This window comes from Sminthopsis crassicaudata, chromosome 4 (genome assembly GCF_048593235.1).
Source record: "Sminthopsis crassicaudata isolate SCR6 chromosome 4, ASM4859323v1, whole genome shotgun sequence".
Taxonomy (NCBI): domain Eukaryota; kingdom Metazoa; phylum Chordata; class Mammalia; order Dasyuromorphia; family Dasyuridae; genus Sminthopsis; species Sminthopsis crassicaudata.
In genome coordinates this window covers 338,833,111-338,858,450 of record NC_133620.1, presented here as the reverse complement: position 1 = coordinate 338,858,450, position 25,340 = coordinate 338,833,111, and the positions used below count along the sequence as shown (strand labels likewise).

The 25,340-nt window shown below is 37.2% G+C and overlaps 1 protein-coding gene across 1 annotated transcript; it reads left to right on the top strand.

Moving 5' to 3' along the window:
- The first annotated feature begins 1,323 nt into the window (after nucleotides 1-1,323).
- DCAF7 (DDB1 and CUL4 associated factor 7) lies at nucleotides 1,324-25,340 on the top strand. Its single transcript, XM_074260874.1, has 7 exons — nucleotides 1,324-1,790; nucleotides 13,440-13,598; nucleotides 14,743-14,854; nucleotides 15,763-15,881; nucleotides 20,742-20,951; nucleotides 22,585-22,702; nucleotides 24,643-25,340. Exons 1-7 carry the CDS (start codon nucleotides 1,653-1,655, stop codon nucleotides 24,813-24,815), a joined length of 1,029 nt encoding a protein of 342 aa, XP_074116975.1. The 5' UTR covers nucleotides 1,324-1,652; the 3' UTR covers nucleotides 24,816-25,340.

Genomic DNA, 25,340 nt, shown 5'->3' with positions numbered 1-25,340 from the left:
GGCCTGTGGAAACAATCTAGCCCATGAGTTTCTTAACGTTTTTTTATGCACAGACCCCTTTGGCAGCTTGGTGAAGACTGTGGATTCCCTCTCAGAAAAATGCTTTTAAATGCACAAAAGAAGAAGCTTACAAAGTAAACCAATTATATTGAAATACTCCTATCAAAATCTTAAAACAGTAAGTCCCTGGACCCCAGGTTAAGAAGCCTTGCCCATCCCCTCCCCTTTCTCCACCCGCTCCTGCCAGCCCCCTTGTTCCCAGCCTCCCAAACGGGCGTCAGAAAGGCCTGAGTTGGAACAGGGCCTCAGACACTAACTGTGTGATCCTGGGCAAGTCACCTACTCCTGAGTTTCTTCAATTGTAAAAGGCGAATAACATTACATCGCAAGGTTGTTGTGCTGATCAAATGACCTAATATTTGTAAATCGCTAAACACAGTGTCAGCAATACTAGGTGCCATACAGCTAATTATTTCTCATCTCTTTCCCCCCCCTCCAGCCCATTTTGCAGATGGAGAAACTGAAACCTAGACTCTGTGTAACCAGATAGGCAAGTTAGTTACCCTCCCTGAGTTTAAATTCTTTAAAACTCTAAGCTCCTGACTGCTTGCAATGACCATTTATTTGACTGGCAGAGTTCCTATTCTGATGTTTTGAAATATCCCTCATTTTTCATTTTCAGATGATGCATGTGGTCTAACAAAGTTTCTCCAGCCATTTCTAGATCAGACAAGGCTGGCCAGTCATGCTCAAGGAAAACAATATATGTTTTTTGAGGGCTCGGATGATGCTCAAAAAAAAAAAAAAAAATAGATATGCAACGGGGAAAGGGAATGGAGAGAACGAACATGCGATGCGGCAAGCGTGAGCGAGACAAAAGTAGTGGAGGTTCCACGTGGTATACTGTGGATAACTCCATACCAGGACCTGCAATATCCTAGTAGAGAGAGACAGAAGAAGTCAGTGTAAGTCACTTAAGAGCCCTGTCTCCCGGGAATAGGTCCTAGAGAACACAAGAGCCTCGAGATCCATACAGTGTTAGGACAGACGAATCTCGAGACACTGGTGCTTCAACCTCCAACAAGCCCCTCCCCCACCCCAATTTAGCCCGCAAGGCTCGAGGATCTCTTTGATTGACATCCCAACTAGCCAACGGATTTTCAGGGTTATAAAAATTCTGTTTTCCCCTCCTCCAAGGAGGCGAAGAGAAATTCGGTGGAATGACAAAGAGCACAGCCAATGGGAAGAAGGATCTCTGAAACGATAGGATTAACAGCCAATGGAAGGAAAGGGCCGTTCTAAACGACGTGTGAGACCGCCAACGGCTGCTGCGGTTATAGGGTCGCGTGGTTTCCGCTTCTTGAGGGCGGGGGAGCGTCCCAAACGGAAGGTGGTTGTTGTCAGTGCCTCAGGTTTGAAACTGGGGGTCGGGCACCAGAGCCGTTGTCTGTCGCTGCAGGGCTCTCCCCCTCCCCCCTGCCACCGGTCCCTGCTGACCCCACCCTCCTCCCTCCCGTCCCACCTCCCGACCCCCATCCCTACCCCGCCCCCCACCCCAGACCTCCCCCTCGGGTTCCTCGGCTGGGTCCGGCCCGGCCTCTGTCCTCCGCTCCGGCTTTTCGGGCCCGGAGGGCGGCCCTGCTGCCGCCGCCATGTCCCTGCACGGAAAGCGGAAGGAGATCTACAAGTATGAGGCACCGTGGACGGTCTATGCCATGAACTGGAGCGTGCGGCCCGACAAGCGCTTCCGTCTGGCGCTGGGCAGTTTTGTGGAGGAGTACAACAACAAGGTGGGGGCGGGGCCCGGCGGCGCGAGACCCCGGGGTTGGGGGAGGGGAGGGAAGGGAACTGACCGATACTGGCCCCTCCCCTCGAGCCTTGCACCCCCTTCGGTGCTGCTTCTGTCTCTTCCCCCCACCCCTCCGTCCCCGAGGTCCTTTGGGGTGGGTGGTTGAGAAGTAGGCGAGGGAGCGTTCGAGATTTACCTACGAACTGACTTCCGTTGTCTTCGAGACCCCCTTCTCTCTGAGATTTTTTTCAGTTTCCCTCTCCTTCACCAGTTTTCGTAATTTCCCTCCCTCAGTTTTCCTCTTCTTTCTCAATTTCCCTCCTCTTTACTGAGTTCCCCATCTTCTCCATAAAATGGGGACGGTGTCAGTGGAACCCGCTTTTCCGTGTTACTTTGTGGGTCCCACAAGACTGGAAAATGACTTGCTTTGTGTAAAGGCCAAAAATTCGCGCCCCCTCCTCTTTATCTAGAAGGGCAGCCCCGGGGGGAGCAAACTCCTAGTTATGATCTACGAAGGGTAGGAGATGGAGAGGCGCTGGAAAGCCGGTGTCCCTTCCCCGGCACGCTGCCTTCGGGCCATGGGCAAGCCCGTTAATCTTTCCGTGCTCCGTGTAGCTCCAAAAGACTATAAATGAGAGCAGCATCTGTGGAGGGAGCGTCATGAGCTTGTGGAGAAGGCGCTTAAGCTCTGCAGTGCCCCAGCAGCCCTAAGACTATGTACCGGAGTAACAGAAGTGGCGGGAGTTTTACATCGGAGTTCTCTGCACCAGTGGGATCACAGGTCAGAGAAATGCTGCTGTGCGTGATAATTAAGGGGCAAGAGATAAATATTAATTATATACACATGCACACGCTTAAAACCGCACCGAAACTTTGGGAGCACGCTGTATATACACACAGACGCAACACAAATGTTTTCCTTTCATTGTGGAAGGGCTAGGGAGGATCCTCTGTACTTGTTGCCTCAGTTATTGTTGTTTTTAATGTTCACATTCTCATGTACACGGTCTTATAATGTGATTTCTTAGTGTCCCATGCGCTCTCCAGGGTTATTACTTTTGGTGTAACTTTTCTCAGTCCTTGTCATGTCTAGATCTCTTAATTCTTGGCCCTTCCCCCTTCTCCCGAGTACTTTCTTAGCATCGCCCTTTTACTGTGTGCCTGTTTTCTCCTCTTTGCGGGTCAGCCAGATCTGCTCTTCTTGGTTTAAGTGTGCCCCAAGGCCCTATCCTGTGGTGTTTTCTCCAGGCTTTCCATGCTTTCTTCTTGATGGCCATGCTTGTATAGCTGCAAGTATCTTCTCAATTCAGAAGATTCCCAGAACTGTTCAGACCTAACTTTTCTTCTGAATTCTTCTCAGCCCGGTATTTGAGATTCTTCACAGTGTAGCTCTTAGTAGAAGTTGTTTTCAGCCTATTTCAGACTCCTTCCCTTCATGAATGTTGCCCAACGTACACGTTGAAGTCTTACCATAGAAGGTAAGCCTCATGAGAGCAGGAATTGTTTTATCCCAGACTACAAAGTCCAAAATCTTTTATCCCTGTCTGACTCTTGGTATTTTTGTAATGGAAATGTGATTTTTGCTTCAGTTTATAGATTTTCATCTCTTAGACCTGTTGATTCCATTGGTTCCTATTTTAAGGCTATTGCATTTGGCTTTTTCACTTTAGTGCTCCTTGAATAATTTCCCTTCCAGTTTAGATTATTTGTATTCTATAAAGAATTGGAATCATTTCACTTGTGAAAACTTTCTAGCTCATTACCTACAGCCCTTGGAGTGTGTTGGAGTATAATCCTTGGAGGGATTTAAGATTATTGAATATTAACTTAGGAAGAGACTTTAGATAATATAATCCCTTATTTTATAGATGAAGAAACTAAGGCCATGTAGTAGAGCCAGGATCTTCAGCCATAAACTAGCTGTTATTTGCTGATTAACGTTACTCATTTCCTTTGGTCTTACCTTTATACAACAGTCTGTGGCCCTTTTTGAAAAAGTAGTTCACTGCTAATGGAATCCATATTTAGGTAAAAAAATTTTAATTTGCAGTTGTAGTGTAAAAGAGGCTCTTTTTATGGGAAAAGAAGTTTTCTATATCAGAAGCATTAAGGCAATCTTCAGATTCTTATCCCATGAAGTTTTGATTGCATTATCTATTACTGACATTGACCTGGCTTTACAACATGTGTGTAGGAAAGAAGATATAAAAAAAGTATTATCTAAGAATGGCTGCTTGATGTAGTCGATTGTAAATCTTGTTCTGCTGCTTAGCTATATGCAAATCACATGGGCTTTGGGGAATCCATCAACCTTTGATTTTGCTGGGCACTGCCATAGGCAAACTTCTGGGCTTCAGTTTGCTCTATAAAAGATTTTACATAGGGTTTCTTTAAGAGTTGAACTCTGGCAGTTGATATTACTTTACTTGCCAGGGGAAAAGAAACTCAGTTTACATATAACTTTTTAGAAACATTATTTGCATTAGAGTGAGAATTTCTCTTCTGCTTAGTGCAACTTTATTTCTTGTGGAATGCCACTGAATCATGATGGTTGGAAAAGGATGAATTTGATAACTTCTTTATTCTTTTTTTTTTTTTTTTTTTTTTTTTTTTGCTGAGGCAATTGGGGTTAAAGTAACTTGCCCAGGGTTACACAGCTAGGAAGTGTTAAAATGTTGGAGGTCAGATTTGTACTCGGGTCTTCCTGACTTTAGGGCTGGTGCTCTATCCACTGCGCCACCTAGCTACCCCAACTTCTTTATTCTAAATTAGACCTTTCTAATAACTTTTTGTGCTGAGGTGTAGAGTGTAGGAATGAATATTTAAAAAGTAGGTTTTGAAATTTTCATATCTTTACCTTTATAAATTTCCTTAAAGGGAAGTATCTTCTCAAATAAAGAAACTGAGATCACCATAAGGTCAAACTATCAGTGATGCACTTGAATATAGGACAGATTGCTAAGTCACCAATTCATAGTTCTTTTTCTTTAGAAAAATGTTTCTTTAGTCATGTAAAAAAAATGAAGACAAAAATGAGTTTAGCAAATTACAATTTACAATGGAGATATGATAAATGAGAGGGCAAAGGTAACCTTTTAATTTAATTGATTTTTGGAGAGAGTTTTGTCTAGGCTGGGAAGAGTGAAATTCATTTTGTACTTGATGTTTATTAAATTGATAGAGGATGTCCCGAAAATCTTGGTGCAATGATAAACTCTAATAGTTGATTAAAGTTTACAATGGTGTTTAGAACTTGAGACTGTACTAAAACTTTTGGGATACTCTATAAATATTTTATGTTTAGTGCAAGAACAGTAATGGAGCTTAAATTAGTCAACATATATTTATTTTTAAGTTTAAGGCAATGAGAATAGCCACTCCAAAGACACAGGAACAGCAAGTACATTAATATGGCAGAGGGGTTTATGTTTAATCCTGGAACTAAATCATGGGGTTGGAAGGAGTGAGTGAAGATGCAAAATGGGTCTAGACCTATGTTTTAGTAAAGTGGAGAATGGGATAAGAGTGGGCAGAGATTTGTATTGCAGCTGCACAGACTAGAGCTGATGAAGATCTGAATTAAGGTGATGGCCATGTGAATTGGGAAAAGGATGCTGAATTTTGTTTTGGACAGCTTGAATTTGAGCTGTCCCAAAAGGCAATTGGAGATAATAGGATAGTAGCTCAGCAGAGTCAGGAATCATTTGCATAGATAATAATTGAACCCCTGGAAACTTGAAGAGATCCAAGAAAGGGAATATTGAGTGAAAAGAGAAAAAGGATCAAGTACAAATCTGTGGGAAGTAGTGGGCATAACCTGAAAACCCAGAAAAAGAGACTTAAAAAGTACCAATACCAGTCAGACAAGGAAAAGTGAGTATCCAGAAGAAAAACCATTGTCAGTATGTCAAATGCTATAAAAAGGTTAAGATGACGAGTAACTAGAAGATGAAATTATATTTGGAAATGTAGCAATCATTGGTAATTTTGAAGAGGGCAGTTTTAAATAATGAGTTTGGAAAATTGGCAGAGGGTCCAGAAGTGAAAGGAGAGGAGAGGAAGTGGACCATTATGGATGAGCTTTTTCGAGAAGTTAGCTGAGAAGAGCAGGAGAGATAAAAGATGATAGCTGGCAGGCATGGTAGGATCTAGAGGAGGTGGTTTTTTTGTTTTTAAGGATGGGAGATGACTTGGGGGACATTGAAGATTAAATGGGGATGATGGAGTCAAACATCCACATGTAGCGGAGTTTGCTGTGGAGAAGGGGCATTTCGTCAAAGCTTAAGAATGAAAGGGAGGAAATAATGAGTGATAATATGAGTTGGTCATTAAGAGAAAAGAGGATTTTTTTTTTTTTTTTTACATTTTTTATTTTCAGTGATTTATGAGGTGAGAGCCTCAGCAAGTGGGTGAGAGAAGGAGAATGGCTTGTAGAGAGGAGAAAAGATTTAGAACAATTGCTTTGGTGAATGTGATGGAAAATCAGGGAAGAATAGTAGCTTTTCTTTGCTGTATGTAGTGAGAGAATAGCTGAAAATAGGGAGAAATGGGAAGATAGAAGATATGATCAAACAAAGGAAGGTCCCAGGAAGCCTGGGACCTTCCCTAGTGTATTTGCAGATAATGGTAAGATCAAGGACATATATGATTATTCCTATGTATGGCTGAGATGTATGGAACAGTAAATGGAAATTGAGAGGATTGAGGAATTAGAAGTTAAAGTAGGGAACATCAACATAGGTTGAAGTCCCCTAGAATAGGGAGAAATTATTTAGGGTTGAGAGGAATATTATGAGTGAGGCACTGAATTCATTGAAAAAATAGGGAAAATATGTGGCTCAGAGTTTATGGATATTAAGCACGAGAATTTATGAGATAAATTTGAATTGAATGACCTTCAGAAGAGAAGCTAGTAATGACAGTAAAGGAAGAGACTAGAAGTGGCAATGGGAAATAAATTCCATTTCCATGTTGACTACTAGAGACAAGATTTAAGACATAAATAACTGAGGATGAAATTTTGTTGTTTTGATAAGTCTGATTTTCTGGTTCCTTTTTTCGAAAAGTAACAATTTCATGGCAAGTAAAGATCTCAAGAGGTCACTAAGTCAGTTTTAGTTCTTTTGTTTTCAGCCTTTTGTTGTCATTGTATCTGACTCTCCAGAGTCAGAATTTTCTGGACAAAGATATTGGAATGGCTTGCCATTTCCTTCTTTAGCTCATTTTACAGATGAGAAAACTGAAGCAAACAGGGTGAAGTGACTTGCCTAGGGGTCATGCAGTTAGTAGGTGTCTGAGGCCAGCTTGAACTCAAGATTTCTCTTCTGACTCCAATCCAGGATTTCACTACTTAGTTGCCTTTACACATACCTTTACCATTCCAGGCAATATATGCTTTTAAAGACCTAGAAGAAATAAATTCCTTGGCCTCCCTTAAATCTCTTCATTCTAGCATCTCTTTTAGCTGTATCTGAATACCTTCTATTGTATTTTAAACCTATTTTCTTCTCTTTTTTCTGTCATAGATACATTAATAATATTGTTTCAAGAGTATATCAGTAGCTAGAGTGCTTAAATTTCTAGGTTAGCTTTAGTTCTACTTATATATGGGACCCCAGGAAGGAGGGGGGGGGGGGGGGGGGCGGGCAACATTTGGTCTCTGATCCTTCTGTTAACATAAAAAAAAAAAAAAAAATGAGATCATGAACTATTAATATCTTGACCAAGTACAAAAGAGTAATACCTTGTTTTTGCTTTGTGAAATTGGAAATACTCTTCTTGATCCAATTAGAGGAGTATGAGACTGCTTATCTAAACTGTCATCCTATTATGGAGTGTAGTGAAGTTTTTCAATTGAATTGAAGAGTCCTTAATGTCCCTTAAAAGACTTGAGTTCTTCTGATGTGGAGTTATTACAGACAGAATCAGCAGTTGAGCAAGACTAGACCTTAAAAGGAGTTACCTGGAGGTGCAGGAGGATTGGGAGAGAAGGATTTTTTTTTTTCTCTTCCCATATAATACTTTGAAGCAGAAATATTCTACCTAATAGTACACAACCTAGTCCAGCAGGGAAGAGAGATAAACAATCTCCAGGCAGACAAAGAAAGGCAGTAAAAGAACAGCTTAAAGGAGCACCTTCTGGCAACATAGAAAAGAGACAACCATGGAGAGAAAAGCTGATTCTGGGAATTAAATCATGTTAACTGTCCAGCAGAAATACTACACCCAACATTGAAAGTATCATAAGGAGAAAAAGGACATCAAGGCTTTTCTAATGATTTGCCTTGGCCACAAGTTTCCTACTGGAGTGTTCACCACCAGCATACTCCAAGTTTTTGCCTATTCCCACAGACACTGTATTTGTGGGACAGTATTTCCTAGGATTATAGAAGGCTGCTGTTTGCTGAGCCATATTAATAAATGCCTTTAATTTGTCCTAATTGTGTCTACTAGGGACTATTATGGAGAAATTCACTGGTGGGTGCTTATGAATAATAATTTTAAGAGAACTAAACCACAGGGAACTCATAATTTTACAGTAGAGATTTTGAATTGAGGTAATGACAATAATGAAAATTAGTGTGATGCTTTGTTAGAAGAGAGAACTTTTTAAAGGCACTGTGTATGATCAAATTGGAATCCAGTTGGCAGGATAGATAATACACTTTTTTCTAATTTGCAAAAGAATATGGTTGAAATCCTTAAACATTTGACTTCACATAACCTTTTGTACCTTTTTTATGTTGAAATTCATGGGAGCTGTTGGAATATACAGGAGGCACCTGACAATGGCTGCTGGAGATCCAACCCAGAATGGATCTCCTTGTGTGACAGGATGATACAAGGAGACTAAGAGGCAGTTGCTGTTCTCTGACCTCTCAGTCAGAGAGACCATTGCATTGTCTGACCTCCCTCCTCTTTCCTTTGCCTACAATTTATCTCATTCCCAGTCCACAGCACCTGTGTCAGCAAAGGCTGCCTTGCAACTCCTTTGGATGCTATGATCCACAGATGTGGAGGTTCTTGGAGAATTGACCTGTCCCTTAACATTTTTATGTCCTTATATGCTGTTTTGATATTATGATCATTTGTATGTATGTAAGTATACATTGTGTGTATATTGTATCTCTCTTACACAATTTAGTATGATGCTGTGCTTACTGTAGGCTATTAAGAAATATATATTTATTGAATTAAACTGAATGTCTTAATTTGCAAGATCAGTTTAGAAAAGCCATAAAAATGAAACTTTGAGAAATATACCAAATTCAGATTCCACATTTTAAAGTAAATTTTTGGTCATTAAACAAAAATTAAATATTTCTCAAAATAATATGTGTACTCATTTTTAAATAAATAAAATGATTTTTGATGGAAACTTTTTGTTTTGGAAGCTTTTTTTCCCTCTTCTAGAATATCAAGGAAATAATTATGGAACAGGTTTATAAAGAAGAACATGGAACCAGAGAAGGATCAAAGTATGTATAATGTTAGACATCAGAACAAAGATCAGATTGCAGAAGGAGCAAATAGAAAAGAAAGAACAACAGCATAAAGACAGAAGCAGAGACGATAAAATTTAAAATTTTGTTGCTGTCTTTTTTATACTGCCCTGTCACTGTCCCTATTTCACTTCTATTTGGTACTTTACAGCTTTTGTTTAGAATATCTACTTAGAATCTTATGGATAAGGATGTAAATTACTTTCAAATGGATTTAATATAGCACAATTCTGCTGACATAAACTTGGCCTTAAAATCCCATGAATAAAAAACATGACTGGGTGGTCCCAGGATGCCTCAGATTTCTTGTGCATATGAAAATAAAATTTTTCTTTCAAGAATGTTTTCTTGGTTTAATAATTGAGAAGTAGGGAAAGCTAAGTGGAACACTTCAATATCCTCATTTCAATATTTAAACTTACTACAAACCATTTGGCTAACAATGAAATATGTCTGTGTAGAGGTGAAATATTTGAAAAGTGATATTACATTGCAAATTTGAGAGCTCTGGAAATAATTCAGTTGAGACAAGACTACTAAAATAGTTAATTTTTGGAGAGAGTGGATATTATTTAGTTAAAAAAAAAAAAAAAAAAAGAATTAGGTGTTTCCAAGGCCGCCTTTCTTTGATAACACAGAAGTCGATTGTGAGCCTTCAGATAGATTGCATATTTGCTAAACTAGAAATAAAAGGAACAAAAAGAAATTGGGACATTTGGTGGCTGGAGATGGAGGAAAAGAAAAGGCCCATATCTATGGTGAACTACTATGAATTTCCTTTCCTCATCATTTGCAAATATTAAGCTTTAAAATTTTGAAGGCATCCATTTTATAGTGAAATTTGAGTCAGATATAAGAGTCTTTGCATTCATCAGGCTAGTCATTCTGTAGACATTTCAAATTTAAACATGTAGAAAACAGAATTCTTTACTTTTTAAACTTAGATAACAAATACAGAATGACTCACTTCAGAAAGACCCTCTCCAGAAAGCAACTAAGCTCTTAGCTTGGCACTTCATAGGTACTTAATATTTTGGTGAATTGAACTGAACTCTACCTCTCTTTAGGCATCTCTAATTGTATGAAAGTTTGTCCTGACATCAAGCCCAAGTCTGCCCTCTTTTCCTCCTCCCCCCAAGTATCTCAAGTGTAATTCTTCCTCTCATATGATTCAGATACTTATAAAGATCTGTGATAAATTGCAATCAATTCATATAATCCTGTGTAACTCTAGTTCATACCCACCTAATATCCCAGTATCCTCTGGCTAAATCTTTAAGGGTTATGATCATTTCAATTTTGGCTTGGCCCTCAGGACCTAGCACAAAATAGATGCGATTAAATACTGATTGATCATTTTCAGGCAAGCAAAAGCAAAATTTAAAGAGTATTGATTGGCCAAAAGAATGCAGAAGTTATAGTATATATCTTGGGAGGCAAAATGTATAATGTGTGTGTGTGTGTGTGTGTGTGTGTGTGTGTGTGTGAGAGAGAGAGAGAGAGAGAGAGAGAGAACTTAATTTCTAATACCTGTCTTAAGAAATTTGCAAGGATTCTAATTAAGCAAATTTCACTTTAATGGATTTTGACATCTTCTGTCCTTAGACTCTAAAATCATTTGAAGCTTCAGGGGGAGGGAGGGAACAGAACATTCCAAAGACCAGGCCTTGTCAGGGTAGGCCTCTTTTTATCATCAGATCTTCCACATTGTTTCCTTATTCTAACTTCAGAGTATATGAAGCCTTAGTAAATTTTTAAGAAGTATCCAAAATCCTGGAAGTACCTACAGAATTAGAATTCTCAGGAAACAGGTGCAGTGAGTAGAGTGCTGGAGTTGGAATCAATAAGACCAAAGTTCAAATGCTGATTTAGATACTCTAGCTGAATGGATAAATCATGTGTGCCATCTAATGAAAAACTAACTCTTCAGACCTCTTTATAACAAGTTACTTTTATGGGGGAAAATAGAATCTGACTTGAATCTTTAAATTTTCTTTAATATAAAATCTAGTCAGCAAGCATTTTTTAAGCATCTACTTTAAGTGCTGGGAATATAAAAAAAGGCAAAAACCAGTCTCTGCACTCAAGGAGTTCAGTCTTGTAAAGAGACAACATATAATGATGTACAAAAAACAGCATTTGCAAAATAAATTGGAAATAATCAGGAAAGGAAGGCACTAACATTTTTTTTTATTTTTAAATAGCTTTTTATTTTCACAATATATTCAAAAATTATTTTCAACATTCATTGCTGAAAACCCCTGCGTTCCAATTTTTTTCTCCCTCTCTTCCTTTAACCCTCCCATAGACAGCAAGCAATCCAATATATGTTAAATTTGTTCAATTATTTTATACATATTTGTTCAGTTATTTTATACATAAAGGCACTAACATTAAAGGAGAACTGGGAAAGGCTTCTTGCAGAAGGTGAGACTTCAGCTGGGTTTTGCAAGAAGGCAGAGATGAGGATGGAAAAAATTCCAGATTTGGGGGACAGTCCATGTTGGAAAATGGAATGAGAACAGGTATACATACTAGTGTCACTGGGTCATAGAGTAAATGGTAAGATATCGTATTAAGATGGGGAAGTTTAAAAAGGGATCAGATAATGAAGGGCTTTAAAAACCAAACATATAACTTTTATATTTGATCCAAGAGGTAATGAGCTCCTGGAGTTTACTGAATGAGAACATAACATGGTCAGACTTGGGCTTTTTAGGAAGATCATTCTGACAATTGAACAGGGACTGGAAGGAAGAGACAATTGATAGGGGATTGGGGACAACAACCAGAAGGCTATTACAATAATCCAGGTATGAGACCATGGGGGTTTCATCTGGAGGTAGCTGAGAAGGAAACATGTAAAAGAATGTTAAAATAGTAAAAATCGACAGAACTTGGCAACAAATTAGATATGGGAAGTAAGAGAGTGAGGTATAGAGGATGACACCCAATTTACCAGCCTGGGGAAACTTGGTGGTACTCCCCACAATAATAAGCAAATTAGAAAAAGACAACTGTTTGAGGGGAAGGTAAATTAAATTTTAGTCATGTTCAGTTTAAGATATTCCTGAAACATCTAATGGAGATATGTCTAATAGGTAGGTAGTTGGGAAATAGGAGACTGGAAGACAAGAGGTTAGATCTGAGAATTATTTGCATAGGGGTAATAATAAAATCCCTGGAAACTGATTATTTAATGTGTTTTTAGAGGTGCAATCTTCAGTTTTGCTATTGAATGTTTTAATCCTTTTTGTTTTATTTTTCATATATTTATCATATCCTCACCTTTAGTTAACTCCGGTAAACCTTAGAAGTTTACATTATTTGAATCTACTTTGTAAGACTTTCTGTTCTGCTTTTGGATGCTTAAGGGACTTGAGAATAAGAACAAAATCTCCAGGATCATGTGTAAAATTTGCATGCTCCTGGAGTGTTTGGGGGGCAGGAGCATAGCTGTCTGGGATGATTCCTACTTAAGGTGGTGAAAAAGTCCACTAGCCTGAGTTTAATTTGAATGGAGCTTTAACTTTAACTTCTACTAATTTCTCTCAGATTCCTGCTTGTAGAAACTCAGTAAATATTTTTTGTTTTAATTGTATTTAGTCCTAATTAGGTTTACCAAATAAATACATAGTTGGAAATAGGAAGAAAAAAACAGTTAAAAAAATAACTTAGATGTTTGCAGAGTAAGGATTTGTAGTCTCTATTTCCTAAGAATTACCACTATTCCATCTGACAGTAAAAGACCAGTTTCTTGGCAGTTCAAGGTGGCAGAATCCTCTGAGCCAATTAAGTGATTGACAGCAAAACATGTAAATTAGTGACCAAAATACAAGAAAAGTAAGGAATCAAAATCAGAGGGTAATTTCTTACTTATCTTCATTGCCCATTTTAAATTTTAAATGGAATGTTTGCCTTTGCACCAAATATTGCATTAAAAGCTCCATTTTTAAAGAAATCTCTATAAAACCATATAGATAGCTATATAATGAACATAACTTTACATGTCTCAGTAAATAGTAAGGTTGTCAGAACCTCTGTCAATGACAAGTGGTTTGTATTATCAGTACTCTACCATCATATGACTAATTTATTTCATGGGGGAAAGATAACATTATTATATTACTTGATTTTGTGTATTCCAGGTCCAGCTTGTAGGTTTAGATGAGGAGAGTTCCGAATTTATTTGCAGAAACACTTTTGACCATCCATACCCCACCACAAAGCTGATGTGGATCCCTGACACGAAGGGAGTCTACCCAGATTTGTTAGCAACCAGTGGTGATTATCTCCGTGTGTGGAGGGTAAGTATGATAATGAGGTTGTTGGACATTTTCTGCATGGTTTCCTAAAGACATGAGATTGGGAGGATTGGGAGTTTTCTTTATCAGTATAATTTGGAATAAATGGATAACTTAATTTCTTTAGCCCAGGAAGTTTCAAAATTTAAGTTGAAGGTTTGTTTTAAGTTTATTACTCACATATTTTTAGTACTATCTAAGTCTTTATGTAGCAATCCATTGTTCACATAATATGACTTAAAGTAAAAATAACCAAGGCAAAGAGATTTTAAGCAATCCAGACTCCATTCACTGAAATGTTGGTTTAGACGGCTGTGAAAATTACAAGTTTAGGTAATTTTATATAAAAAATGACAGTTACTGAATTAAAATCTTCAACAAAGAACATATATGTCTTGAGCCTTCTATTCTCTTTCCAACCAAAGAGTTTTTTAGGAAATTGAACAAAATACTATATTTGTTTTAGTATATATACACAACAGAGAAGTGTTGTGTATACCTGACTTTATTGGAATTTGTGTCATCAGAAGAGCAGAAAGTAGTATGTTGTCAAGACGCAGGCAAGATTTTTTGGTTTTGAGATAATGGGAAGATCTTTTCACCTCTTACTGCTCTAGAGGAAATTGGGTACAGCATTTTAAAAGATTAATTAGTCACTAAGTAAATTGAGAGAGGAACAATTTTGGAAAGAGGTTAGGATACATTGGGTTTTATTACCACCTTCTTTGACATAATTGTTTCCATGTTGTTTATTAATAAAATAAATGATTTATAGAACTTTGTGAATAACAAAAATATTATAAGGACAACTAGCCATGACCAACTTTGCAACTCTGATTAACATTGTAACTCGCGGTGATTCCAAAGGACTTGGGGAGAAAAAGGTGCCACTTTTTCATGATACAGAAGTGGTTGGACTCTCATTGCAGATTGGGACATTTTTCTTTTTCTTCCTTTTTTTTTTTTTTAACATGACCAATGTAGGAAAATATTTTGCTTGACTATGAATGACTTATAACAGGGTTTTGTTTTTCTTGCTTTCTCAATGGAGGCAGAGAAATGAAAGTGGGATGGAGAAAAATTTTGAATTAAAAGTTAAATTACACTGTGAATGATTGTTATTAGCAATTTTTGTTGTTGCCTGCAGGTTGGTGAAACAGAGACCAGACTAGAATGTTTGCTGAACAATAACAAGAACTCTGATTTCTGTGCTCCCTTGACCTCCTTTGACTGGAATGAGGTAGATCCTTATCTCTTAGGTAAGAAAAAGATGATGTTACAGCACTTATGATAAAAGAAGAACTTATGTTGTGATTTGTAAAAACCAAGCCTCAGAAACAGAAGGGAAAGCACTATAACTGTGTATTGAATGCTCTACAATATAGCAGTGTGAGATTGAACAGCTACAATTCAGTATTGATTGTTTAGGTCTTACTGTTTTTTAAATGTTTACATTTTGTCTTTTTGACTAGGTTCTAAGTGTAATTGAATACAGGTTCTATGTAATAATCATCTAACTTTATTAATTTAGTTAAACATTCCGCTTCATTTTCCTTCTCTATAAAATTAGTTGGGGTAGGGAGGCAGAGAACAATCATTTATTAAATGTCTCCTGTGTGTCAGATACTGTGCTATATTTTCTCATTTGATTGTCGCAACAAGCTTATGAAGTAGGTGACATTAATAACTATTTTAGAATTGAAGATACTGAGATGGGCAGAAGTTAAATGACTTATTCAGGGTTACATAGCAAGTAACTTTCTGAGGTAAGATTTAAACTCAGGTCTTCTTGACTCCTAGCCCAGTATTCTATTCACTATACTATCTACCTAGCAGCAAGACGTAACATACCAGTTTTATCTGTATTGGTAGAAAGTTCCTTTCACTAGAAGTTACTTATGCCAATGAATCCACAGATCTAATAGAGAAATACTTGCAATGTCTTACAGGGTGGTTGTGAGGAAATGTTTTGCAAACTTCAAAACGATGTAATGTTAGTATTTTTATCATATACTGTATTATACTTTATCCCTCTCAATGCCTAGCACAGTAGAGATTCAAGAAATGTTTGAGTGAATGTTGTTACAAGGCTAATCATTAGGTGAAGGAAAGAAAAGTCAATGAAATAGTCTCACTTCACATAGCTTATTTATATTGGTTGTTTCAGGTACCTCAAGCATTGATACAACCTGCACTATTTGGGGTCTGGAGACTGGTCAGGTTCTAGGGAGAGTGAATCTAGTATCTGGCCATGTGAAGACTCAGCTGATAGCACATGACAAAGAGGTGACATTGTCTTTCTTTTTCCTTTATAGCTTTGTATTTGCTTTGTCTTACAGCTTGTGGGAATTAAATAGATTAAATTAAAAATAAGTTGACCCATTTAAAAAAAAAAAAAAGATTCAGTGTTTTATTGCTCTTGATCAGGGCCCTCCCTTTTTTGTATAAGTTGAAAGTTAAGGATAGTTTTTACACATTAATAAAATTTGATTCAAAAATGTAAAAACCATTCTTAGCTCACAAACTGTAGAAAAGCAGATCCAGGGATGGGACTGAGCCTGGTTTTATCAACCTTTGTTCTTGATGGAGAATCAAAATGTACTTTGAAAAAATGTAATGAAAAATAAAAATATATCCACTAACCAAAGAACTTGTTTAATTTAAACAAGAGAAATACTTTATTGAATACAATGAGCATAACTCTTTCCTCTTTCTTCTCCCAGAACCCTCATTTCTTATATAGAGCAAAATCGTATCCCTAGCATTGTTCCTCCACTTTCATCCCCTTTGTAGTAAATTAGAAGAAAATGCTGTAATTCTAGATTGAGGGGCATTGGTACTGTGTCCCACAGATGTAGTTTTCTTGATTAATATAACTTTTGAAGTAGCTACTTTAAGTAAGAACTTCTAGCTTCCTTGAGCAAGCTTTATTTATCTATCCATCTATTTATTTATTTTATTTGTTTTTGCTGTGTTAAAAGTCATATTTGGACTTCTTGTGACTAAAACATTATTTATTATGAGCAACATTCTTCAATAACTAGTATAGAAATAATCAGCTTAATGAAACCTGGTGTTTGGGGAAAATATATATATTTTTGGCACACCAGCCTTAACCATTGATTTTTTTTTTCTCTTTAGGTAAATTTTGATAGATCTTTTGTTTACTTAATAGCTATTATTCCTATTCAGATTTAAATCCATTTTGACATTTCTGTATCAGTATGAGTAAAGACAGAGATAGCTCTTTTTGACAAATGTCTATTGAAATCCAAGTATTTTTCTGGGCTAGTTTAGAGGCTTTCTTAAAATATTTACTCTTGTGGCCACTCCCTTTCCTAGTCTAATTTCCTTATACAGCATTTGCTCTTCTTTCTCACTTTATCGTAACTGCTCATAAAATGGCATTAAATGTTTTCTTGGAAGAGTTGTGCTTTAAATCTCTTGAGCAGAGACTTTAGGTTGTCAATTACTGTGGAGAGTTGGTAACTGGGCTACTAATAAAAGGCTAGTCTTTCATTTTTCTCCAGACAAAAGAGTTAGATGGGACATTAGAGATCATCCAGCATGTCCCCCTCAATTTTACAGGAAATAAGAGGCTTAAAAAGTTAATGAATGCCCATGGGGGGAGGGAGTGGAGGGAGGGAGGGGATAATTTGGAAAAATGAACTTAAAAAAAAAAAAGAATATCCCAAATGGGGTCCCAAAGAATAAAAAAAAAAAAAAAAAAAAAAAGTTAATGAATGTGAGGTACCTGAGGTCCTATAAATAGTGGAACTGGATTTTTTTTTTTTTTTTTAATTTCAAGTCCATTGGCCTTTTCCCCGGTCCACATCTCTCTCTGACTTCTAATAGTAAGATGACTCAACTTTTTATCAGGTAACCCAGGGGTTAAATGAAAGAGGTCTGCCCAGCTGAGAAAACTGAGGAGAAGCTTCTGGCCCTCAAGGCAAAGATTTTTGTATCTGGATCATGTGGCAGTAGCCTGCAGTAATGTCTTTGGACTGCTGGCCTAAAAGAAGCTTAATGACTGCTATGAAGAAATTGATCTGAGCCTCCCGGTTGTAACTTTTTCCCCCATGTTAAAATCAGGGAATCTTGGGTCTCTTCCTGTCTTGGTTTTAGGGTGCTTTCTTACCAATTGGATTTGTGTGAAAGTGCTGTCCAACTAAAATCATAGGACTGATGGAGGTAGTGTACTGGAAGATCTCTTATAATTATGGTGACTTAAGTTAACTTAAACAAGTAACTAGCTTCTCTTAACATTGGCCTTAGCCTGTCACTTGAGATGACCACAGTCAAGTGTCATAATTTAGAGCTTCTGAGTTGAGTTCTCCTTGTAATTAGTATATTTTAGTATTAACCATCCATTTCAATAATTGTGCAGTTCTCAAAATAGATGTCTAATTTTATTATTTCCTTAACTATTCCTCTTTCCCTAACATTATAGAATGTGGCTGGCTGTTTCTTTCTCTGTTGTAAGACAGTTGTACTCAGTGCTGCATTTCTGGTCTCCTCCCTCCTCTGCTTTTTGTTTCATGTTCTTGCATTGCTGTTCCCTAGGTCTCTCTTCTAGTTCTTTTCTCTGTTAACATCTCAGCTCCTTTAAGACAGACTCTTGAAACTGTTTCTTTTGCTGCCATCACATCTACTCCACACTTTTAATAGTGCCCTGAATCCTCAATCTTACTACATTGCTATAAAATAAGTGTATTCCTTTTTGTGAAGCTGAGGCAAAGTTTTTCAGAAGTATTTTACTAGAAAGTGAAGGCAAGGCAAACAAAAAACCACATATATAACAACATACATGAGGTAGTTTATAGAATACAATACACATTTATGATCCCTAACTTTTAACATCTAAGAGGAATACAGCAAAGTGAATAGTGGGCTCCTAAGAGCTCAGGAGGCCCAGGTTCAAGTCACTTATTATTGACTTTGTGATTTTGGACAAGTCACTTAACTTTTTTAGTATTCTTTATTTAGCAATTTTTTTAAGACTTAGAAGCTTTAGAGAAGTTGTGAGCCTGCATTAGTCCAGGGAATTTTCTCACTTAGGATTTCTCCATACCAGTGAATTATAGATCCAGTGCTTATCCTTAGTCCTCTATTTAACATCTAGCCTAGGAGTTCTTAATCTATAGTCTATAAGCTGACATTTTAAATATTTTGATAAGTGTATTTCCATAAAATTGATTTCCATTGTACTGTATGTTTACTTTAGGCATTGTAAAAACATATTTAATAGTCCATAGGTTCACTAGACTACCAAAATGATCCATGGCAACTAGGTAATGCAATGAATTGAGCATAGGACTTGGGAGTCAGGAAGATCCGAGTTCAAAACCAGACTTAGACACTTACTAGCTGTGTTACCTTGGGCAAATCACCTAACCTCTTATCTACCCCAGTTTTCTCATCTTTACTATGGGGATAATAATAGCACCTACTTCATTTCTACTCAGAATACCCAGGGTGGTTAAAATGGGACAATATTGATAAAACACTTGAAATTTTTAAAGCACTATTTAAAGTCTAGCTTTTGTGGATACAAAAGAAGATTAAGAACACATGATCTAACTAAAGATCTATGTGATTAATGCAGTGTCAAAGATCTGATTTCTTATTTCTGTCTGGTTGAATGGAAAAGATAATTTAGGTTATCACCAATAAATGAAATGAAATTTCAGTTGAAAAGTTATCAGGTGGTATCCTTACTTCTTCCTAGAATATATTTCCAGGTGTGGTTGCATCCTCAGTTCTTCTAGGTAATATACCTAGAAGAACTGTTTCCTAATTTTAACTTAAAACACATGAGCTCCACCTTGACTTCAGATTGTACTTTTACTCTTCATCTTTGTTGGTTTTTGCTCATTCTTCTATTGACATCCTTAATCATCACATTACCTGACATGTTCCCAGAAATTTTTGTCCTGTACTTTAGGCCATCCTTTTTTGACTTTGGAGTCAGTACCACTTTCTTGGGGTTATCTATGTCTTAGGACTCCTGAAATTTTTAGCCCTTGCTTTCTTTTTTGTTTTGTCTGGAACTCATCTGCATATTTAGGCTAGTTTTACCCTCTGACAATTCGAAGTTAGCATCTTGACTTTTTTCTGTCAAGTGGCCATATGATTTCCATGGAATGTCGTAGTTTTTTACCCTTGGCCTATAAGCATTACACCAGCTCTGCCATAAGATAGCCATAAGACCACCCTTTGTTTCTTCTTTCAAAGTCCATATGTACTCTTTTGGGCCACCCAGTAATCTCCTATTCCTGATCTTAGCGACAGTTCTCACTCTAGCTCATGTACATAGCAAAAGTAACTATTAAGTGTTGAGCCAATGACTGAGGAAGCTTTTCCTGAATTGGGTTACCAATGCTTCTGACTTCTAATGTTTTCTAAAGAAGTAGAGTAAACGTAAAATAAAAGTAATGAACATAATTTAAAATAAAGTCTGTGACATAGGAAAAGATGAAATGCTTAAATACATTTGTGAGTATAGAAACACCCAAAAAATAAAATGATAATGATTTGAATCTGCTTCTTTCTTCTCCATTTTAATGATACAGAGATTTCACAACAGAATTAAAATGATTAAGGCTTTGTTACTCTAATTTTTCAATTTTTGTGCTGTTAAGCTGATGAAACTGCTACATCTGAATCTCATTCTGTCCTTATTAATAGTTATTGGTATTTTAGCCATGGACTCTTTGGGACTATTTTTTATAGCCCACACATAGGAAACCTATTAAGAGATTATATTCCTCAGAAAGTATATGCTTGTTAATCTGAAAGCAAGGGAAAGGCTGGTTACATGTTTTTTTCTGTGCCCCTAAGTAAGAAGAATAATGATTAAAGTATTTTGTACAGCAGGTACCTGCTGAGGAGGTAAGGTAGGGAGGAAAGTGCTAGTGGAGTGGCCTGTGGCTTGTAGACTATCATTAGTCTTAGGCTCTGTCTCTCATAGCAGGAGAGCTTATTTCACACTCTCCATTTGCATAATGTTTACTTACCTCGGTTGTGTCAAAAGCCTAGCAGAGTTGGTTTACTAGTACTTGGATGACCTGGAGATTGCAAATTTCTATGCTGGAAGAAAAAAAGAACTAGTCTTGATTCTGACCGTTTTTTCTTATCTCTGAGCAGGTCTATGACATTGCATTTAGTCGGGCCGGGGGCGGCAGGGACATGTTTGCTTCAGTGGGTGCAGATGGTTCTGTGCGGATGTTTGATCTCCGCCACCTAGAACACAGTACCATCATTTATGAAGACCCACAGCATCACCCCCTGCTACGTCTCTGCTGGAACAAGCAGGACCCTAACTATCTAGCCACAATGGCCATGGATGGAATGGAGGTGAGTTCTTCCGCAATTTATAAAGTCTGTTAGATTGACAGAGGTCTGGCCCTACTAACTCAATCTACATTTATGCCCATTTATGCCTTTTCATGGGCTGGAAATTATAGCCAAAAAAAAGCCTCTGTTCTAACCTTTTGAAATATGCTTGTGGTCATTTAGGAAAGAATTTTCTTTTTTTTTTTTTTTTTTTTTTTAATCCAGGCACAACTTTCTTTGTTCACCCATCTGAAATAGACATGATCCTTTCTTTCTTTATCCTATGCTTTAGAAAAAAATGGAATACAAGTAGAGCTGGAGTAAAGCAGTAATATCTGAGTATAGCACAATGTTGCTGTCACCACAAAGAGGATTTCCATTTTCTTCCATGTTGTCTAGTTGCAAATGAAAATTTTGGCTTTTTTTCATGCCTCCTTTGTCAAAAACTGGTACTTTGATATTTTAAACTCTTAAGTATACACATAATTCCTATAACAGGCAGCTAAATGGGGTATGCCACAGCAAATTCCCTATACTTGTGACTCATTCCTGCTCTGCTCTTACCTTTTAATATAAACTGCTTTATGTAAGTGGACCATTCTGCAGACCTTTGTACATAAAGTGATTTTTACATAATATGAATTTCTCCATATATGTAGAAGAGGAAGGGAAGGAAACAAGGGAGTCTCATGCTTATGGAAAAAGTCTGTGATGAGACTACTATATCTGTATCTCATTCTGTGGTCCTTATTAATGTTGTTATTGGTATTTTAACCATGGACTCTTTGGGACTATTTTTCATAGTCCAAACATAGGAAACCTATTAAGAAATTATAGTCCTTAAATAGTATATGCTTGTTAATCTAACAGCAAAGCAGAGACTGGTTGCATGGTTTCCTATTATAGGTAATTAAATGGGGTTTGCCACAGCAAATTCCCTATTCCCACTTCAGAGATGTGTGAGGGACCAGGAACAGAGAAGTGAGACCAGGAGGAAACAATGCGTGGAAGCAGCCACATGGGAACCTGTCTGGAACTGAAAGGAAAAATTCCCAAAGGGCAGTCACGGGGAATCAGAAATGTCCTGGGATAGACGTGGTACCAGGCACAAAGGGACAAAAGGCAGACACATGGTGGGGTAGATATTCTGGCTTGTGGTGGAATAAGTCAAAGGTGTCTTTGCATTGGAGGTCTCAAACCAAGATCCCAATCTAGTGGTGATCTTTTTATGCATCTGTTCTGCTTTCACTTTGAAGGGTTTTTTGTGTTTGAAGAATTTTTTGTTTTTTGTTTTGGTGGGATGGTGGGATTCCAGAGACTAGGCCAAGGAGGAGGAACAGAGAGACAGCACAATGCTGTATGATAAAGTTTAACATAGCTGGTTTTTTTCTGAATGCAAGTTTCTTTCTGAATTCTTTAAATAAAGTTGAATTTGCATAGAATGAGTTTATATAAAGATGTGAACTGTCTGAGATTCTTTCCCTGCTTAGTGCTTCTTCCCTTGTCATTCTAGCTCCTTCTGTCTTTTAAACATATGTCTTTTAAACATATGGAAAAAAGTATGTTTTAAAAAGAAATATTTCCTCTTTATATTCTGTGTTATTTCTTTCTCACACTGGAGTTAATAGTATCATTTATTTACTCTTTCCTATAGGTGGTAATTTTGGATGTACGAGTTCCCTGTACCCCAGTTGCCAGGTTAAATAACCACCGAGCATGTGTAAATGGTATTGCCTGGGCCCCACATTCATCTTGCCACATCTGTACTGCAGGTGAGCATTGGGGGAGGGAGAGTTTCTGTCTTTCTCTTGGAACTATAATTTATCTGAATAAAATAATGGATTTCAGGACTTTTCATAAAATAACTTAATCACACATAAAATGGAGTTAAGCCTTCTTTTCAGAATCTTAAACTCTTGTAGAGGGGATCATTTCAGCATATAATATAAAAACATAGATTTAGAATTGGAAGAGACTTTGGTGATATCTGGTCTAGCACTCTCATTTTATAGTTTAGGAAACTAAAGCTCAAAAAGGTTTAGTCACGTGCCCAAGTTCACACAGGTTCGAGTGGTTTGTCTTGGGCATTCATATCTGTCAGGGTAGGAAAGAGGTTCCTTTGGGGCTGTGTAAGAACTGACTTTGGATTCTACCAAATTAAGTATCGCTCTTAGGTTTGACCCTTTTACGGAGCTCTGAATGTTGACTCCAGAATACACTTAGATGGGTAGTACGATATGCTTTCAAATTCTTTGATATTTACTAAGTCAGAAGCATTATCCCTTTAAAAATGCTAACTTGTTAGCTTACCTTTGTCATTTATTGGCAGACTAAGAAGTTGGAGGGGAAATAATTAGCTACAGAGTTTAGGAGTTTAAACTGGATTTTTTTTTTTTTTTTTTTTTTTTTTTTTTTTTTTTTTTTTTTTTGGTCCATCAGTTTCCTTTCTGGTATAGTTTCTCCTCATCAGTAGTAGAGAGATTGTGACTCTAATTACAGTGTAAAAAATGTCAATGTAATGTTTTACGTGGAATTTTCAGTAATGTTAAAGTCCATTAAACTTGGTCTCCCTCTGTAATAAGAGAATAATAATTTATATGAACCATACAGGACATAGGAACAATTAAAATGTATTGCTGCCATTTGTTTATTCCATTCATTTCCCGAAATACTCCCTCTGTCAAATTAAGCCCAAAGAAAAACAGTTAAGCAAAAATACCCAATAACAGTGACCTTGTCTGATAATGCAAAAAACACACTGCACTAGAAGGGACTCTTGTCTTTCTGTTGAAAGAAGAGGAAAGTATTTTTCTTTATTCTTTATTCTGTTCTCTAGCCCATTATTCTTGCAACTGGATTTTTCAGTTTCTTAGAGTCTGACTGCCTTTCAGTAATCTTTTAATTTATATCCCAGGAGCAATTTATTGCTGCTTCTCTAGTATTTGTGTTTTAACTTTTATTTTCACAGTTAGGTCGCAAATGTTTTGGGTTGCCATTGGTAGCTTGTTCCTTTGCTCAAAAATTGGAATTATAGAAAGGAATTATAGAATAAATAATCTTGGAGAATGAAAGATCCAAAGGAGTGTGTGTCTTCTCTCTTGCAAGTCTATAGGCTTTTGCCCCATGGAGAAACTTCATTTTGGTCCTTGGGTAAAATGAGAATATTAGACAATTTGCTTGACTTAAGGAACTATTTAGTGTTCTGTCCTAATATTCTGTCTTACTACAAGTTGCAAAAAATCTTACTTTATTATTTGTTAAAGCCGTTAGATTTTGTTGTTGTTGTTACACTTCAAGTCAAGAAGTAAATCTATATATCACTGCCTTGGTTTAAAAAAAAAAAAAATCAGTATTGACCACAGTTAGCACTTCATTTAAAATAACTTTAGTTAAAAATTTAGTTTTGCAAGGTCAATGATGAAAACTATCTTTGCATTATTTAGAAAAAGAAAAGTTACAATTTTTGTTTTTAAAGAGTTTTAGTTTTCTTACGTCATATTGTATTAAAAAGAATTTCCTAATCTGGTATTCTTTGGTGAATTTAGGAAGCCAGTAGTTCTAAAGTCCACAGATCTTTTCTGAGAAGGAGCTTGAGTTCCTGAAGTTGGTCAGGGAGGAAACTATTCTAATTCCTTAGGAAATGATGGCTGTAATTAATGTCTTTGTGTCTTGCCTGAGTTTTGACCCAATTTATTGTTTTAATTTATCTTAGCGGATGACCATCAGGCTCTCATCTGGGATATCCAGCAAATGCCCCGAGCCATTGAGGACCCTATCTTAGCCTACACGGCAGAAGGTGAAATCAACAATGTACAGTGGGCATCAACTCAGCCTGACTGGATAGCCATCTGCTACAACAACTGTCTGGAGATACTGAGAGTTTAATGCTGTCGGGAGTCCATGCCGAAGAGGCAGGGGCTATGTTTTCTGCCCCATCCCTTTCCCCAAAGTAAGAACAAGTTTCCAGTGGCCAGTATGTCTTTTGTTGCTTTGCATCCACTATTCCCAGAAGCTGCTCTAGGAGTTTCTTGCCAGTCTCCCCATTGCCTGTGCTGGACTCAGAACACAGTGATGTGTGGAGCCTCCTTGGCCTCTGAGGTTGGGTTTCTTCTTCTCCCCTATCCTCCCTTGTTTTCTCAATTAAAAATTTCTGTATATTTGTTTGTCAGCTGTTGTGTTAATGAGCATTATAAGCACTAGCTGTGTTTGTGTTAATCTACTGCATATATCTGTATCTGTCAGCTGTCTAAGGCAGCAAATCCAGTTCACTTGTTAGCTCTTAAATGGAAAGAAAATAACAATTTTGAAGGAGTCTCTCCTTTTGTCATTTGCTGTCTTTAATACATTTCAAGTTTGTATTTTTTTTAATCTGTTGAATGAGTTTTTATGAAATGAATTTTCTCTTCCTAA

Excerpts from the sequence above, each read along its gene's own strand:
- DCAF7 (XM_074260874.1), top strand. The coding sequence starts at position 1,653 with ATGTCCCTGCACGGAAAGCGGAAGGAGATCTACAAGTATGAGGCACCG. Across the intron at positions 1,791-13,439 it reads TGGAGGAGTACAACAACAAG|GTCCAGCTTGTAGGTTTAGA; the intron begins GTGGGGGCGGGG and ends TGTGTATTCCAG. Across the intron at positions 14,855-15,762 it reads GGTAGATCCTTATCTCTTAG|GTACCTCAAGCATTGATACA; the intron begins GTAAGAAAAAGA and ends TGGTTGTTTCAG.